Raw genomic sequence first — 17960 nt, 5'->3', positions numbered from 1 at the left:
TCGAATGCCAAAGAGCGATGTTTGTCCATTGGGCCAGTTAAAAGAATTATTCCACTCAATATAGTCTCCCAGTATATATCCTATTTCTAATTCCATTCTCGATATTTCTATGAAACAAAAAGTGTAAAAATGCATTTTAATTATTATAACAATTTTTTTACTATATAACTTCTAATATGTTGTAGAATACTTTATTATATACATTTTGATTGAAAGATAACAAATATTTACTAGTTGATTTTACCTATTCAATTTTTTTTGTTATAGTTTATTAAAAACTGATAAATCTGATAATGGCTATAATTCCAGAGACGAAGCCTTAAGAAGCAGGAATAAAGCCGATCCAAACGAAGCCTTAGTTGATATTGTGTAGAAATATATCAGGAAATTAAAAAACACAAATATCAAAGTCTGCACTAGCACCGCGTCGCTATGACCAACGACAATGCAACAACCTTTAGAGGGCTCTCGCCAGAATCCGGGGAAGAGCAAGCGGCTAGCAGGCTTAATTCGGACAGGCGATCGTTACTCCGGACTAGAGGAATCACGCGACAGATCGCAAACAAATCAAGATTTTCGGAGATTGGCTGGTCTAGTACGCTTCTTGGAGATTTCCTGTCTTCAAGAAGGAAATTTATTCAAGGTGGAGTTCTTGACGGGATGCAGATCCAGTGGATTCAAGTGGATATGAAAGCTTGAGTTGGTTTGCATTTTGCAGTAGGAAAGAGAGATCAGATCTTCTTTGTAGGTGGAGTTTTGGACTTCAGGTGGAGTCCGGGAGACAAAGAAGTGGATTCGGCGTGTTCTTGAGGAGCAGTGCCGGGAGTGCGGGGTGCTTGGAGGTGCGAGGTCGTGCGGTGCACGAGGATGTCGCATAGGAGCACAGGGCATTGGTGAAGGACGCACAGGACGCTGGCCAGACGTGGCAGTGCAGGGCGTGGGATTGTGACGCACGGGTGAATACGCGCAAGATGTGGTTGGAGTCGGACCACATGAGTGCAAGGCACGGGAGCAGAGCTAGAGGCTCAGGGCGCGGGCACGAGGCGCAAGGTGCAGTTGGATGCATAGGGCGCGGAAGTGAGGCACGCAGGGTGCTCGAGAATTGACTGCGTGGGATGTAGTGCGATAGAACAAGATTTGTCGGGAGGTGGAGCAAGAGCTTGTGAAGCAGAAAACTCAAGAAGAAGGTGGAGCAGTTCTTGAGAAAATTATTAGCTGTCCGGTGAACTCTTTTGGCGAGGAAGATCGGCGGGTTGCTCTTTGGTCGTTCTTTGTGAACAGTAGTACTTATCTTTTGTTGTGTAAATTTAGGACCAATGTGTAGATTGTTAGATATTGATTTTAGATTTAGGATTGTATTTTGTTTAGATTTCTTGTATGACTTGTATAGCCATTGGTGTTGCCATTTGTATAGCTTTTAAGTGTCTATAAATAGGAGCTCTTTAGGTTGTAATAAGGATGGTCAAGAAATAAAGTTCTTTGGGTTTTGGCTCTCTCCCTCTTCTCTTCCATCCCTCCTCCTCAAGAAACTCAAAAAGAGGAAGCGTTTCTTCCTCTCAAGAGAAAGATCTTACATAATAAAATCTATTTTATGTTAAATCATTTTATGGCTAGTTAACACCATTACAAGCTCGATAAAAATAATGTAGTGAGGCTAAAGCCTTACTTTACACCCTTACAAGCTCGATAAGAGATCTAAAAGTGAATATGCTCTAATTCACAATAAATCTTAAAAAAGTCTATTTTGAAATATATTGCAACATTCATTATCATGAATTCACAACATATTTGATTTTGATTAATTTATCTTTTTAGCTCTTAATTAATCTTCCAGAAATTTTAATAACTCATTAATATAAATAAATCCTACGAAATCAACTATAAATAATATACTTTCAATATATTTTTATATTCATTTAGCAAAGTATAATTTACAATAATCATGAGATTAAGCAGTTCATCATTTTTTTATTTTAGGCTACTGACTATAAAAGAATAAAATAAAAAATATATAAGATAACATAAAACTTAAAATTTGATCGATCTCACTTCACTTGATCCTGATCTTTTCCTGATATATATATATATATATATATATATATATATCATAGAGCGAGCTAATAATTTAGTAGGTTATCAGAACCTACAATTGTGATTAATGCATGACAATATAAAGCTATATAATGTAATCATTCAATTCATATATATCAGTGTGAATATATAACGTTTAAACATACATTAGTTAGTGTGAACAATGACATCTCATATGAGCAATGTAAATTAATGTAAATAATATAATTTATAATTGATGATTAATAGCCAAATAAAGGATCACTAGATTTTGTCATTCTTACACTCATATCAAGTGCAAAGCAATAGGTCTATCATGAATCCATACATGCATATAAATTATGTCCTTTTATCTCAATTTATATGTTGTATCAAGTGTTGGTATATATGTCATATAAAGTAAGTGTTATGTATTTGATATGTATGTTGTACAATATCAAAGCATATATATCAAGTATTGTATCATGCTCATATATAATGTATACCATACAATTCACGTGTCAGAGGTGAAATTATTAGGTGCGATACCGAACGTCGTCCAGAGCTCAATGAAAATGGGCCACGTCACCCCTACTTGGTACCACAGCTCGGTACTGAGTTCGGTATTGGATGACGTGACTGCACCTGATTGGCCTCTAGACGGTAAGTTGTGTCTGGTGTCCGCACAGAATAATCTCTCTTGTCAGAGGCCTTTGTATCAATCTTATTAATCGCATCAGTCGTATCAAGGCATGTATTAACCATGTCATATATCGTGTCGCTTATGCAATAAGTATGAGTATATGCAATTATTATGTATATTCATATCATATACATATGCAAGTAAGGTAGGATACCTAGCTATCTTTGGTATTTTTTGTGTAACAGATGCTACATGCCAACCCTACAAGAATCATTCTCAATAATATCAATTATGTTGCCAAAAATCAGCCTCATATCACATGTTATAAGTTATGTGGTTTTAATATAAGAAGTCATCACTTCTTATCTGTTGGTGTATCACATCATATCGCTAGCCCCTTATACATTTCTTTTCTTCATATCAATTAGAATTATACTGAAATCTTATTTAAAAAAAAAGCTCGTCGACCCACTCTCCTGTACATGATAACATGTATATAGCCAACTTAAATCAATTAATCATTTTCAGCTAGCCTTTCTTACATTTACATACATTTTATATTATATAGATCTTAATAGCAAATATCACATACATCCAATGTAATTATCACTATACTCATCAGTATGTATGTAATATGTCAAAAATGCATATTTGACAAAATAAATAGTAAATGTATACATATCGTGTATTTCATGTTCAATAACAATATACCAACTCTTGATTATTTTATACTTAATATTATGCTACTAATTTTAATTCAAATGGTATATAAACAAAATAATCAGATGAAATTTTAATATTAATATGTCAAAATGATTAGAAAAATGATATATACAACATATAAAAAGTTTTTTTTTAAAGAGTTTGATTTTTCTATGGAGTTTTTCTATACTGAGACAAGATCCACCGCATTGATATACGTAATCTTAATTATTCCATTCAGCTACCTGCTCGGCGTCATGGACGCAACCGGACAAAAGAATCGGTCGACGGAGAGATAAGAAATGGTGATATGACCGCCGAAAATTTCAAACAATCCACTCCCCCAATCCATAGATAGAAACATCTGATAGCCGGCGGATGGCCGGAGATCCCAAAGAACCCCTTGATAGGCCAACTCCGGCGGCCATAACGGCAGAGGTAGATCGTCCCCTCCACGCCCTAGGTTTCGAGTACAGCCACGTTTCACCGGAAAAGATCACTGGCCACCTCACCGTCAGCGAATCCTGGTGCCAGGTATGTTGTTATTCTTGTATTTATAAAAAAGAGCCATAAGTGAATATGAGTTCTTGATTTTGAATTTGGATGCGAATGATCTAAGCCGTTCAAGCGAATGCACGGAGGTGTGGCGGCTTTTGTGGCGGAAGGTGTGGCGAGCGCCGGCGCTTATATGGCCTCCGGCTTCCAGCGCGTCGCCGGCATCCAGCTATCCATCAATTTTATCAAGCCTGCTTTCCTTGGTGATAAGGTTGAGGTTGAGGCCAACCGTATCCTGCTCAGCAAAACTATCCAGGTACATTATCGATATTCTGAGAAATATGTATATCATTGTTTAATGATATAAATGGCGATTAAAGTTTTTTTTTAATAACATTTAGTTCAATTAAGACAAATTCAAAAATACATCGCATATTCAAACCACAAATTCAAGACCTCTTGATTGTTAGTCAAAGCCCTCAACCAACAAATCAAAATGAGCTGCTTTATGATGATTAAAGTTACTTGTTGTCTTTGAACACTTCACCCGCTCTAGAAATTTAAACATGCATAAAATAAAAAATAACGCGAATTTATTGTCAAAATTTTATTGAGAAAAAAAAGAGGATTTGCGCAATTGCAAAGATGCACCATTTCAATAAAAAAAAGTACAAGAATAGTCCACCTCCTTCTACTTGGATGGACATAAATTTAATTTTGCAGTTGGGTAGTCAAAAGACAATGTAGATGGCACTTAGGTTAGTACATGCATCGATTGTAAACAAGTTAGAAGCATCAATTGTAAACACATTAGAAGAATGTAATTGTAGGGAAAATGACATCCCAAGTAGCACTAGTAGCGATGTACCCAGGTAGCATCCACATAGATTACAATATGATCCTTGTAGTAATCTTGATGTCAATGTTCTTCGATTAGCTTTGGGGGTGACATGTCTAGTATTAATTATTGTGACAAGGAGGTCCGTTTATTGGAAAAGAAAGTGGTCGTTGTTGATTATTGGCTTATGTAAGGAGCACATCCGATGCAACCCTTGTCATGGGTTGGATTGTATCCGTAGATGGACATTATATCTTTTCATGATTAAATTTTGACTAGTTTTCGGTTGCAAATGGGATAATTTGTCTAAACCCAAGATAATCAAAACAACCAATGTTGCCACCCATAGGAAACAACTTAGGTTGAATATTTTAGGCAGCGGCATTATTATGAATGGATGATGACAGACTGATGTTTTAATGGGAGGATTGGCAAAAAAAAAGAGAATATTCACCGCTTCGTGGTTTTATTTGATAAATATGGGTAAAAATTTATTACCATTTTTACATGATGGGCTCCTCTCCTCTAAAGTGTGATTAGAGACAAACATCTCATGAAATGGTGGAATATATGATGCATGATTGTTTAAAGAAGTTAAGAACCTTATGAATTATTTGCATATTAATGAGTGTATGTCGGTGCATTTGTTGAATATATGATGCATTTTCCTTATCAGTGTGTTGCTCGTGTTCTAGTGAGCCAAGGGGTTTACCAATGGCACCCCTAGTCAAGTTTCCATAGTTAGGTTACTTCATGAACTGGCTCTGTCCCATGTATGTTTGGGGAGAGGGTGATGGTGGAGCTCGGCCTAATCAACCTAATTGGTACATGTCATCATTTCTTGAATGGTCTTGATGTTCATAAACTCATTGATGTGCATCAAATCTTGTAAGAGGGCATACATGTCATTTGAGCTTCCAAGTCTCCAATTTTGTCGAACCTAGTCAAATTAGGCACCACTTTAGTCATTCTGAATCACCTCAAGATATGCGTTTGATAATAAAATTTATGCTTGAAGTGGACTTTATTATGATCCTAATAATACAAATAATAATGCTTCACCCTCCAAATCAATAACCGCTCAATATGAGATTTAGTTTAATATTCACTCTTTGATACAAGTTTTAAGGCCACATAAGTTATGGGAGATACGATTTTTTTTTCAAGTGAATTTATATTGGAAGTTTAATAATGGTAAATTTAAATAAATTATTTTTTCTTATTCTACCTTGTTATGTATTATTTGCTATTACTTAGTTACATGAAAATTAAGAAGCAAAATCAAATAAATTAATCAATTTGATTATATGGTAATATGCAAATTGATGAGTCAAAATAGTTTTTTTAAATAAATATACTTATAATCAAATTATTCTATTTCTTCTAGATCAGAATTAGGTCACTACGTGTAAAGTCATTACAATTGTCTTGTAATTTATGAGATAAGGATCAAGAATTAGATGTTGAGTATGGCCATAAAATTGAATTAAGTAAGTTATTACCAAGCAAAGCTCTCACATGGTTCTTTACAAGTCAAACCTTTTACTATCACAAGGGTTATTGAGCATGATTATATTATGGTTGTAGACCAATTTCGTTAAGCTGTGGTTATGAAGTAGGTAGTGTTGATAATGATGGCTTACTTCACATTATGAAGTTCTAAATAGAGGCTACCACAAAAGTCCTAAATAATGGCTGCTATAAAAATCTATAATGGAGGCTACGACAAAAGCCTACAATGAAGACTACCATTAAATTGTTCAATGTTGGCTGAAAATTAATCTTAAAAGATAAACGCTTCCCGATATAATTATATGTAATTCTCACTTATGCATCTCCCTCTTGTGCTTTATCTCACAAATCAAGTTTGTTTTGTACATGTGCGAGAATCGGGGTAGAAGTTCTAACTTCTAAGTGTTTTTTTCCTCAAATTTATTGTTAGTTTGTTTTGTCCTGTTGATGTATGTAAATTATCAAACCATGTTAAATAATTGTGTTCTTATGTATATGTTGTTTTCCCTTCCTGGATTTTTAAGCTTCTCACAACTGATAGATAGTCTAAAAGTCATGAATTGAAAGGTCAAGCAAGTGTTCTCTGAAACTAAATCCTAGGTCTAAGCGCGCTCTCTACTTTTTTTAGGTTATCAATCTTATAATATCTCTTTCACAATATAACAAAGTTAATCCATAGGAACATAAAAATGCTTAAAGTAGACTTATTGTGACATATGCATTATTTCAATAACTGATTTTTATTTCATGTAAGAATAATCACTATATAACAAAAAAACATATTTATATGCCTCAATAGGAGTTAATACAACAGTACTTATAAGTGTTGTGGTTAAAATCTAGTATGACACATAAATAATGTCAAAAATATAAAATAACTAAAATTAAACTGCTGTAGCTGTTATTGTATAAGCAAATACTTGTCTTTATGTTTGTTTTCTTAGGATTATGCATAAATTAACTTAGAACACTTACGACGTAGACATTATCTTGTTTTGTGTGGGCAAGGTAGATAAGTAACACAATCAATCTTTGATATCTCCTTTTGTCAACTTTTGGGTTATCCATACCTCTTTGTGTTTGTGGCAGTCATAAATATGAATTGTTGAGGGCTTGTTGTAATACCCCACAATACCTCTTAATAGTACTGTAGAGTGAATATGCATAACATAACTTTTTTTTGCTTTCTCAAAACATTTAATACAATTTCTCACATTATAAATTCATATAAAACCTCCAATCATATTTCAATTGTTACATCAACATAAGCAACTAATAAATTAAAACTTCAATAAACATCCTTACAGAGCCACGAATAAAATCCAAATAAAATTCATTTCTGAAATGTTTTCATACATCACCAGAAGACTCACTATCAAAGATAACCTTAACATAGATTAAACTGTAACAATCTTCTCCTTTCCCTTTTTTGTAATAACATCCATCAAGAAAATACTGGTGAGTTGTGAGACTTAATAAATTATGCCAAATAAATAACAATTATAATATAAAATTATTAAGAATTATAACATTGAGCTAATCAATGAATTAATTTACCACTATTTGCAAAACATCATAAAGTTATATTGGCATCATCCATAGGGGCAATTGAGGTAGATACTGAATATTTAGTCTTTTAAAAGATTTGATCATACTTCCTTAAACATATTCAATGAAGTCCAGGTGGACCTGACATTATCACTATTGAATTTCATTGAGGTCCTTTTTGCCTCTCCAGGGGTTTCTTTTGCCCTACCTGCTATGCAGTCATTTAATTTCTCTGGAGTCCGTTTTGCCCCATCCACAATACAAGTTTCATATTTGAGACATTTTCGTCCACCTGATATTATAAATATTATAAAATAGAATAGTCAATCTTTACTAAATAAATATTTAGTAATCCTTACATATTTATAATTCATAATTCATCGAAGGGTTATAGACTGACCAATATGTTTGTGCTCATAAATCCGACTTAAGATGAATTTGATATACATTACCTTCAATCTTGATCAACAATACCAAACCGATTTAATCATATATAGTTGTATATCAAATCTCACATATTTCTATGAACAAGAAATTGTGAATACTTCAATGCATTCTCAAGAGTACTAATAAAAATTACATAATAAAATTCAGTTATCACTACAATCCCAAGAATTTAGGAACTACTCAAAAGTTTACGATCATTATAATTATAACAAATTTACTCAACTTACCTCCTTGACGAGTCGTTTCCTCCAATTCCTTACTATGGACTCTTCTGTGATTTTAAGTCCACCCCAAAACTTTCTTTTTGCATGTATGTATGTGATGAATCCTAACCTAACAATTGTATACACTTAGAACTTTTATCATTTCTTTTATCATTTCGTTTCAAGAATATAAAAGACTGACAAAATACCAAGAATGCTTATCTTTTATTTCACTACAATTTTCTTTCTCATTCTTCCTTCATTGATACTTGTTCCCACAGCCCAAATTCCCTTCCAGAGATGTCGTTCCCAAGTTTCAATTCTTTGTTTTCTTTCATAACTGAAATCCCTACCAATTACTGTCTTGTATCGAGTCCACAAAGCAGGCCAAAATGTCCTTAGACGTTGCACTATGCCGCTGTATTAATTCTACCAGAACACTTCCGCCTAATGCTACAGGAGATATGCGAATTTCCCTTACAGGTTGCGGCTTTCTCTACAGTCCCGGGAGACTAGAACCGAAATTTGCTACAGAAGAGTTGCCGAATTCTTCTCCAATTCACTGCACTCTGCTGTGCAAGGCAAGGCAGTAGTTTCCCACATTCAATTCCTTACTTATCTATTCCTTTGTATAAACAGTTAAGATGGAGAGTGGGCCCCATCTCATAACATTTTTGGAATCTTACACTTGCTTCCCATCATACATGTTTCATTTAGTAGATCTACGATATAATTTTGTTGAGGGATGAATATACCAACTTTTGAGCAAGCCACATCAATTATAAGAAAATATTTGAGCCTTTACCATCTTTTACTTTAAAATTTTGTTTATAGTTGATCTTTCACTTTTCCCTATTTCCTTGAGTTCATCTCTTATTAAAAGCATGTCAATAACTTATATAATGAGACGTGCAATTCAGTCTTTGTTGGATTTCCTTATAAATAGAGTGTGATATCTGAGGCTTTGCTTGAAATTCATCTTTTCCATGACTTTAGTAAACTTCCCAAGCCATGCTCTTATGAGTTGTTGCCAATACAAAGATTTTTCAATGTGCATACATGGTTAGTACTAAAATTTTTATTAAAACCTTATAAGTTTTTGATATAGGCTTCTTCTAGTTTACCATGCTGGAATCTATTTTTTCATTCTACTATTATAAGGATTAATTGAGGCTGGTTGCCAAGGAAAGTATTTGTTGGGGTTTAACTTTGCGAGTAGTGCAAAGTTTTCTTCATAATAAACTCCATACGTATGAGTGTAGCATTTTTCCACGAGTCTAGTTTTACACCTTTTAAGTGTACCATTTATATTATATTTGACATTATATACCCAATTATATATAATTAATTTATTTCTTTGGCAATTCTACCATCTCCCAAAGTTGGGTTTATTTTAGTTCTCTCATTTCTTCAATCATGAATTTTTCATCATTTATTCTCAAGTGCTACCTAGATTGCTCTTGAAATCTTGATAAAGTGAGAAATTTTATAGGGGAGGAGAAATATTAGAAAATGAAGTAAAGTTGGCTATTAGATGTTGGGTAACTCTTTTAAGTTTTCTTTACTAGTGGCTAGTGCTATGGGAAGGTTATCATGATGGATTTAAATTTCAAGGGTAGAGATCATAATTTCATTGTGTGGTGACTGATTTTGCATGGATTCGGGTGGTTGAGTGTGCAATAGTTCAATATTGAGTCATCTTTCGTTCTTCTTTCAGTATAACTTTAATAATTGTTTAGGTTCATTATGTATGTTTTTTCTGAAATTAATATCTGTGGTGATTGCTTCTATCAATAGCTAAGCCTCAAGGTTGCTTGAGACTATTGGTCGGTTGGATAGTTGGGAGATCAATTTTGTTGAAATCGACGTAGTGTTCATTTTAAGGCTTCCCCTAAAGGCACATTTGGTCATAAAATCATTTATTTTCAGCAAAGATTATATTCCGAGAGATGATGAATTTTTTGGAACTGAGATGATAACGCTTATACTCTTTTGAATTGGGGAGTGTCTTAAGAAGATGTTTGCTATGACCTTTATATAAAGTTTAGTGTTTTAATGGTGTTGATGGATATAGGCCATACTCCAAAGGTTCTTTTGCAATAATGAGTATGATGAGGGTTTTAATAGGTGTTGTATTTTATAAAATTTTATTGAGAAGATGATTTATTCGGAATATGTCAATTAATGTAGTTTCACCACAATAAAATTTTAAAACGTTCCTTTTAAAGAGTAGGTCCCTAGTGGTTTCAAGGAGATGACTATGTTTCTTTCTAATATCATTTTGTTGTGGGATGTCAACATAAGAAGATTCATGAATGATATCATTTTCATGGAGAAAAGAACAAGAGGTTTGATTAAAGTATTCCTTCTCATAATTAGACATAAAATGTTTAATATTAGTGCTAAATTGAGTAAGGCTCAAATATGGGGAGAATAATACTCACATTAGATTTGTTTTTAATGAGAAAAAGTTAAATTTTATATGAGCAATCATCTACTAAAATAATAAACCATCTAACCTCATTGATATTAGTTGTGGGAGATTGTCCCCAAAAAACATTGTGGATTAGGGAAAATATATTGAGGTCTTTGAGCATCTTAGTGGGTTAGGAACTTTATATTGTTTGACCATTTAACCCACCTCACACTAGAAATCATTAATTTTTTTTATTAAGTAATACAGGAAATAGATAATAGTACACCAAAAGATGGATAACCCATCTGAAGGTGAGTGCTTTGGTCGAACTCGTTTGGAAAATGTGCCTCTTTGATCGAGCTACTTGAGGCGAGTGATAGGAAACATTTGTAGATCTCATGTATTTCCTATCAATCTTCAGAAAACAATGAGAATTCTCCAGGAAAATAGGAAAAATAGTATATATTTTGTATTATTTGATGAAATAGAAATGGGAAATAGCAAGATACAGTTGATCCTCAATTTGAGAGGAGGATCGATCTCTCCCAAATCTCTAGACGCCTTTAGATCCCAAAAGAAAACCTAAATCTAAAAATATCAAATTTCAACCAAATTCAAGATGTCATAACCCTAGGAAAACAAACTATTTAATGCATACAAATCAAAAGGAAATCCCTAAAGAGTCCTTACATTCAAATTCCCTCCTAAACTCACTTCCAAAACCCTTCTAAAACTGCTCGGTTGGCGCTTGCGGTGCGATCGACGTACAAGAGAGGCGGACATTTCCGCCTTGGTTCCGCCTGGGCCGGTCCCATATGGACTGGCTGGACCGATCCAATGGATCGGTCTAACAATACTTCCCTCCCAAAGATCCATCTTGTTCGCAAGGTGGAAAGACGATACCCTCAATTCCTTCTTCATCACAAATGGTAAGAACCTGAAGAGTTCGGTCCTTACACCTGTACCATGGCGTATACCTCTCGTCACATCTGAAACAGAGCACATTTACTCTCTTTTCTTGTAATTCTATCTCTGTGAGCTTCTTGAAGTTGTCACCAGGTCTGCGCGCTTCCTACAATCTTTTCCTTCGAAGTCCATCGAAGAGTATTCGGTGTTGGCTCCTTGGATTTCAATAAGGTGGTGGTCATCTTGTACGAGCCTCCTGAGCTGCTGCCTCCCGTCTCTCCCTCCAGGTGCCTCTGATCTTTTACCAATTGGGCTAGCTCCATAGCCTCTCCCAAGTCACAAGGCCTCATTACTCTAACCACTGTCCGGATCTCTGGTGTCAATCCTTTCATGAAGTTTTCCTCTAGCACTATCTCAAAAAGGTGGTCCAATCGGCTAGCAAGGTACTCTAATCTCTCTCGGTATTCCTTCACTGAACTCTCCTATGTTAAGGCGAAGAACTGCTCATAGAAGTCTCTTCCCCTGCCAGTTCAAAAACGTTCTACCAAACAATCCTTGAACTCTCTCCAACTCCGTATGGGTCGTCGAATGTCTCTCCACTTATATCAGGACAAAGCCTTCCCTTCTAAATATAGGCCCGCTGCCATCAGTCTCTCCTCTATTAGCCTATTGACGGTGAAATATATTTCTACATTGTAGATCCACCCGTGCGCATCCTCCCCCTCAAAGATTGGCATTTCCAATTTTCTCACGCTCCCGTTTCCCCTAAATCCTCTATAACCTCCCATTCCTCGAAGCGGAGGTGCTCCCCAATTTTCACTATCTTCCCTCCGACGATCATATCCAAATCATTCATCAAAATCCCCTCTTCTTCTTTCAAAATCAGCACACCGGTGATTGAAATCATCCCCTCTCCTTACAAATTAAATCCCCCTTCTTGTGTAGCTAATGCTCATCTCCTCCATAGAAAGTGGTTCTAGAGAAGGCATTCCACCTTCTCCCTCCAAGATCTCCACATATTGATTTTCCCTTCCCCTAGACGTATTAGGGCTCTCATCTCTTCCATGGCCGCCGGTAGTTTCATTTGCTTCCGATGTCACCGGTTTGGTTTTGGCTTCAAACAATTCCTTCAACATGTCTTCCACCACGGTGAACTTTTCCTCCATCCTTTCATTGACAGATGCAATCTGATTTTGAAAATCAACAATCTTTTCCTCAAAACATGCTTTGAGTTGCCCACGTTCTCCCTCCAAAACTTCCATTTTCCTTACGGTCATTGGTTTCCCTTCGATCGACATGCTATGATACCAATTCGATAGGAAACACTTGTAGATCTCAAGTATTTCCTATCAATCTTTGGAAAACAATGAGAATTCTCCACAAAAATCCACACAAAAATAGGAAAAACAGTATATATTTTGTATTATTTGATGAAATAGAAACTAGAAATAGCAAGATACAGTTTATCCTCAATTCGAGGAGGATTGATATGTCCCAAATCTCTAGACGCCGCTAGAGCCCAAAAGAAAACTTAAATCTAAGAGATCTCAAATTTCAGCCAAATTCAAGATGCCCTAACCCTAGGAAAATAAACTATTTGATGCATACAAATCAAGAGGAAATCCATAAATAGTCCCTACATTCAAATTCCCTCCTAAACTCCCTTAAAAAACCCTTCCAAAACTGCTTGGTTGGCGCTTGCGGTGTGATTGGCGTACAAGAGAGGCGGACGTTTTTGCCTTGGTTCCGCTTGGGCTGGTCCCGTATGGATTGGTCTAACAGCGAGCTCTTATAACACGGGCTTCATTGGGGCACGTACTTGCCTATCTTTGACCTTACTCTAGTGAGTACTCTGCAAGATGAAGCTCATTTTAGTAAAGTGCACCTTTTGACCAGGCTCTTTAGGAGTGAATTTGTTTGTTACTAATGAGTTATCTATGTCCGGCATGTATGAACATACGAGAATAAACTTCTATGATTTTATTTTATATAAAGGGAAATTGACCAAAATTGTCTCTTGACATTTTATAAAAGATCAAAATGATCTCTAACTATATTAAAATACTATTTTGTCCCTCAACTCCTTAAAATGAACTAAAATAATCCCACTATGAGACTTTTTTTTTCCTCTTGAAGGACTTGCGGGATCAAAATAATCCTTTAATATAGTTGGGACCATTTTGGTCCTTCATAAAGAGTCAAATGACCATTTTAGTTCTTTTCTCTTTATATAAATGATACAAGTTATATGAGGATAATGTTTACATAAAAGTGATTGAGGCCATGAGATTGAAACCCGTATGAAATTTTCAATGGCTGTGTAATCTCCATATGGGCTTATTAAGTATTAATTGGCTTATTTACGCGTGATCCATGTAAAACTCCGAACTACTGAAGTGCATACAATATGAGCATGATCTACTCGTGCTGCATATATTATGGAAACTATGAAAATGCAATAATGTTTTTGAATTCGTCAAGTGTGGCTGTATATTGCATGTGGAATAAGTAGTTAAAGTAAAGTTTAGATTTTATAGCTGGTCTACAATATAAACCACAAAAGTTGGGCTCTGCAATTCAAAACTTGAAGCCGTATAAACAATATAATATTTACTTTTTTGTTTTATAATGTCTTTTTCAAGCAATAGAAATTTGTATTATAATTCATGATATAACTGATCATGATATGCTTTCTTGATGTCAGCTTCTATTCAACTTTTTATCTTATGCTTGTTGGTTTTTCTCTGGAAAAATAAATGTCCAAGTTTTACTTTTAGTATATGAACTTCATTAAGTCAACACACATGTTTTTCTTGTCAGCAAACTCTATTGTACTATGTACCGATATAACTATTGCACCATAATACAAACTAAAAACCTGCCAAAAATTCCAGAATAAGTTGGCGTAAACTGGTCATCGGATTCCCATACCTCTTAACATATAGGCATCCCAATCAATCCTAGTATCTGAATCGGTAAGAAGGAACCTGAAATTCTTTAATAACATGATGATGAAATATTAAGTAAATCACTCAACACATTATACATTGAAAAGGCTTTATTGATCTTATATCGAATAAAGTAAATAATAAGGGACATTATGGGTATGGTCGAGGTGGCTATAGTTTTTTTTTTTAAATGTGATTGTAAAGCTGTTATGGATAAGAAAAAAAATTTTAGGGACTATTTTTTTTGAAGAAAAGTGAGTCTAAAATATTCGAAATGTAGAAATTTTAGAAATTTTGCTGTTTGGTTAGATGAAAAAGGAATGCCGAGTAAAATTTTGATGAATTTCATATTCACTTCGTAGTTAATTTTTGATAATTCAAAATTAGCCCATTTTCAGCTGATTTCCTAAATACTCTGCAAGCTAACTCCGCTCTCAGAGCCTGTTATTGCCGCCTGCCCTATGCTACCTATCCATATCCTCAATGTCGCCGTTGGTCATATCTACTGGTTGCAATACACCATTGCTGGCTACCGCCATCTTTGATCTTTATATTGCATTCATTTTATTCAAACCAAACAAAAATAAATAAATAATCACATGCATTTATTTTAAATTTATCCAAACAATTCGAAACAATTCAAATACATGACATTCATTTTATACTGTACTCTTTTTTACTTTGCATTCCTTTTATAGTAAATCAAAGGGCTTTAAAATTGTTTTGACTATTATAAATACTTTCTTATAGTTGTCACGTTAGTAAATTCTCACCATAAAAGTTTTTGTAAAGCAACAAAAAAATGGTAGTCGAATAAAACAAAATAGTGAAAAGGTTGCCCCAAACAATCCCGAAAATGATTTTGGACCCTCCTTAATCACATGAAACATATCCATACATCTTATAATAATGTAGTCTATTTGTTGCATATCTCATTAAATATTATCCCTTTTAATAACAAAAATTAATATTGTATTTAGATTTAAAAATTAATCATATATTTAAGTAGACACAATATTGATTGATCGACAATTATGCCCCTGTGATCTGTTTTCTTTGTATCACAAACATTAGGTTTCACAACTTGCCAATCTAAGCTATCAGATGGGAGGAACTGCAATTCAATTCATTCTATAACAATAAATTTATATCATTTGGTATGGAAGTTCTGCGTTCTCTTAAGAACAAGGATCTATTTGAAACAACTAATAAATATTTATACTAGAAAGCTGTTTTAAGAATCAGTAAGAAAGCGGTCCCATTTGAAACTATTTTGTTACTATTTTTTAAAGCGACTTTTTAGTACAAGAAGTTTTTTGTTTAAGAAATTTTTGTTCGAAAAAGTTGCTTTTAAAAAACAATAAGAAAATTGTCCAGCTTTAATTACACATGATTAACTACTTAAACTTTACAAGTTTGTAGGGGTGTCAATTTCGGGTCACGGGTCAGGTTTGGGTCGAACCAGGAACTGACCTGGGTTTAAATGGGTCGACCCTAACCGACCTGGGTAGGAAAACGGGTTGGAAATCCGAACCCGGACCTGACTCGGCGGGTTGCCGTGTTGACTCGACCCGACACGGGAAGCTGGCTTGGACTCGGGCGCGGACTTAAGCACAGACTCGGCGCGGATGCGGGCTCGGACTGGCGAGGCCGTGCGGGCGGGTGCAGAGCGAGCAGCATCGCGGGCAGTCGCGCGGGCATCCTCGTTCGCGCGGTAGAGTGCTGGCAGGGCCTGGGCAGGGGGCGGGCAGCTTCGTGGGCAGCCGGGTAGGGGGTGGGCAAGCTAGGGCAGCTACGCGGGCAGCCGGGCAGACAATAAAACGGGTTTTCGGGTTGACCCGGCAACCCGTCGGGTCAACCTGAACCCGACCCGTTTTTCAAACGGGTCCGTTTTGAAAACGGGTCGGGTCTAAACCGAAAATTCCGGGTCGGGTTCAGGTCGGATTTTCGTGTCGTGTCAAATATTGACACCCCTATAAGTTTGAATAGTTTAATACTTAGAGAAATACTACTTATTCTTCTTATTACTGCCACATAATGTACCCTACCTTTTTCTGAGAAATCCCAGGCCACCAGGCGCACTGCAATGGACAACATTTATAAAGGAAACCTCAAAGATCTAACATTTATTTTCATGATGCACAATTGCTCTTCTGATAGTATAATACTAATATTCATTTAAAAAAATTCATTTTGAAGGTGTGGGAGGTTCAACAATGGAGGACCAATCCTACATCAGGAGGAAAGGTGTTGCTGTCCTTATCAAATGTTACCTTACTATGTAATTTACCATCACCCATGGTGATGAAAAGCTTTGAAGATGCTATGAAGAAGTATTCTAAGCTTTGAGACTCTTACAGTTTGATTGAAATGTTTTGAATATGAGAAATATGAGTTGTTTGAACTATTTTTTTCAGTTATAATGTACCATCCTTTCGCATTATCATTTGTTTTAAAAGAAATTTGTTATTTAATATCATCCCAGATCCTAAATGATAACCAGATGATATAAAAAGATAGAACTGAAGACATTTTTTTTCCTTAATGTTGCTTGAAGCCAAATCAAGATTTTTTTTTTTCTATATAAACCCTCATATTTATAAACTTTAGCCCACCACTTGTTTAATAAATTTATTTGATATTAAATAAAATTTTTGAAAAAACCATGTTTCTAAAATATCAAATATATTATATATTGTGTCAAAATATAAAAAATTAAATAAAAAGGATCTCAAATTACCCCTAAAAACTTATTTAGTTAATTTGACTCAACTAATTTTTGTGATGCATTGTAATATTATTAAGAAAAAAGAAATAGCCAAACTTTTTAATCAAATATATTAAACTTTATAGTTAATAAATTATTATTATTTTTAACTAAAATGAGTTAATAGGTCGGATTTAGATCATTGAAGTTGCTAGGGAGTCAGATTTGAGTTGATTTTTTTATTTATTTATTATACAAATAAAGTTTGAATTGACCAAATTTAGGCCGAATCATTTTTTAAGCGAGATGGGAATCCAATATAAAATTTTAAAACTAAACATAATTAAAAATTATATTAAGCGCTTAAGAATAATTTTAAAAAAATTATAAGTAGACAAAGTCACCTGTTTAAACAGATATTTACCCCTGACTGTATTATTTATGTCTTTTTTCTTCAGCTGAGTTGATAAAAATATGTCATTGTAAAAAAGTAAAAAATAAAAAAAATATAGGTGGCATGCTGACATGGCATACTTAAGTCACCCG

At 34.7% G+C, this 17960-nt stretch overlaps 1 protein-coding gene across 1 annotated transcript; it reads left to right on the top strand.

The window, feature by feature from the left end:
• The first annotated feature begins 3597 nt into the window (after positions 1-3597).
• LOC110101193 (1,4-dihydroxy-2-naphthoyl-CoA thioesterase 1) lies at positions 3598-17150 on the top strand. The gene is made up of 3 exons (XM_020828991.2): positions 3598-3928; positions 4014-4205; positions 16907-17150. The coding sequence occupies exons 1-3, from the start codon at positions 3773-3775 to the stop codon at positions 17054-17056; spliced, it is 498 nt and encodes a 165-aa protein (XP_020684650.1). The 5' UTR covers positions 3598-3772; the 3' UTR covers positions 17057-17150.
• The last annotated feature ends 810 nt before the right edge of the window (positions 17151-17960 follow it).

This window comes from Dendrobium catenatum, unplaced genomic scaffold, assembly GCF_001605985.2.
Source record: "Dendrobium catenatum unplaced genomic scaffold, ASM160598v2 fragScaff_scaffold_1056, whole genome shotgun sequence".
NCBI classification, from domain to species: Eukaryota; Viridiplantae; Streptophyta; class Magnoliopsida; order Asparagales; family Orchidaceae; genus Dendrobium; species Dendrobium catenatum.
This window is presented reverse-complemented; position numbering and strand designations above follow the sequence as displayed.

Coding starts and splice junctions, on each gene's coding strand:
- LOC110101193 (XM_020828991.2), top strand. CDS start 3,773: ATGGCCGGAGATCCCAAAGAACCCCTTGATAGGCCAACTCCGGCGGCC. Junction 3,929..4,013: donor TCAGCGAATCCTGGTGCCAG/GTATGTTGTTAT, acceptor GAATGATCTAAG/CCGTTCAAGCGAATGCACGG. Junction 4,206..16,906: donor TGCTCAGCAAAACTATCCAG/GTACATTATCGA, acceptor TTCATTTTGAAG/GTGTGGGAGGTTCAACAATG.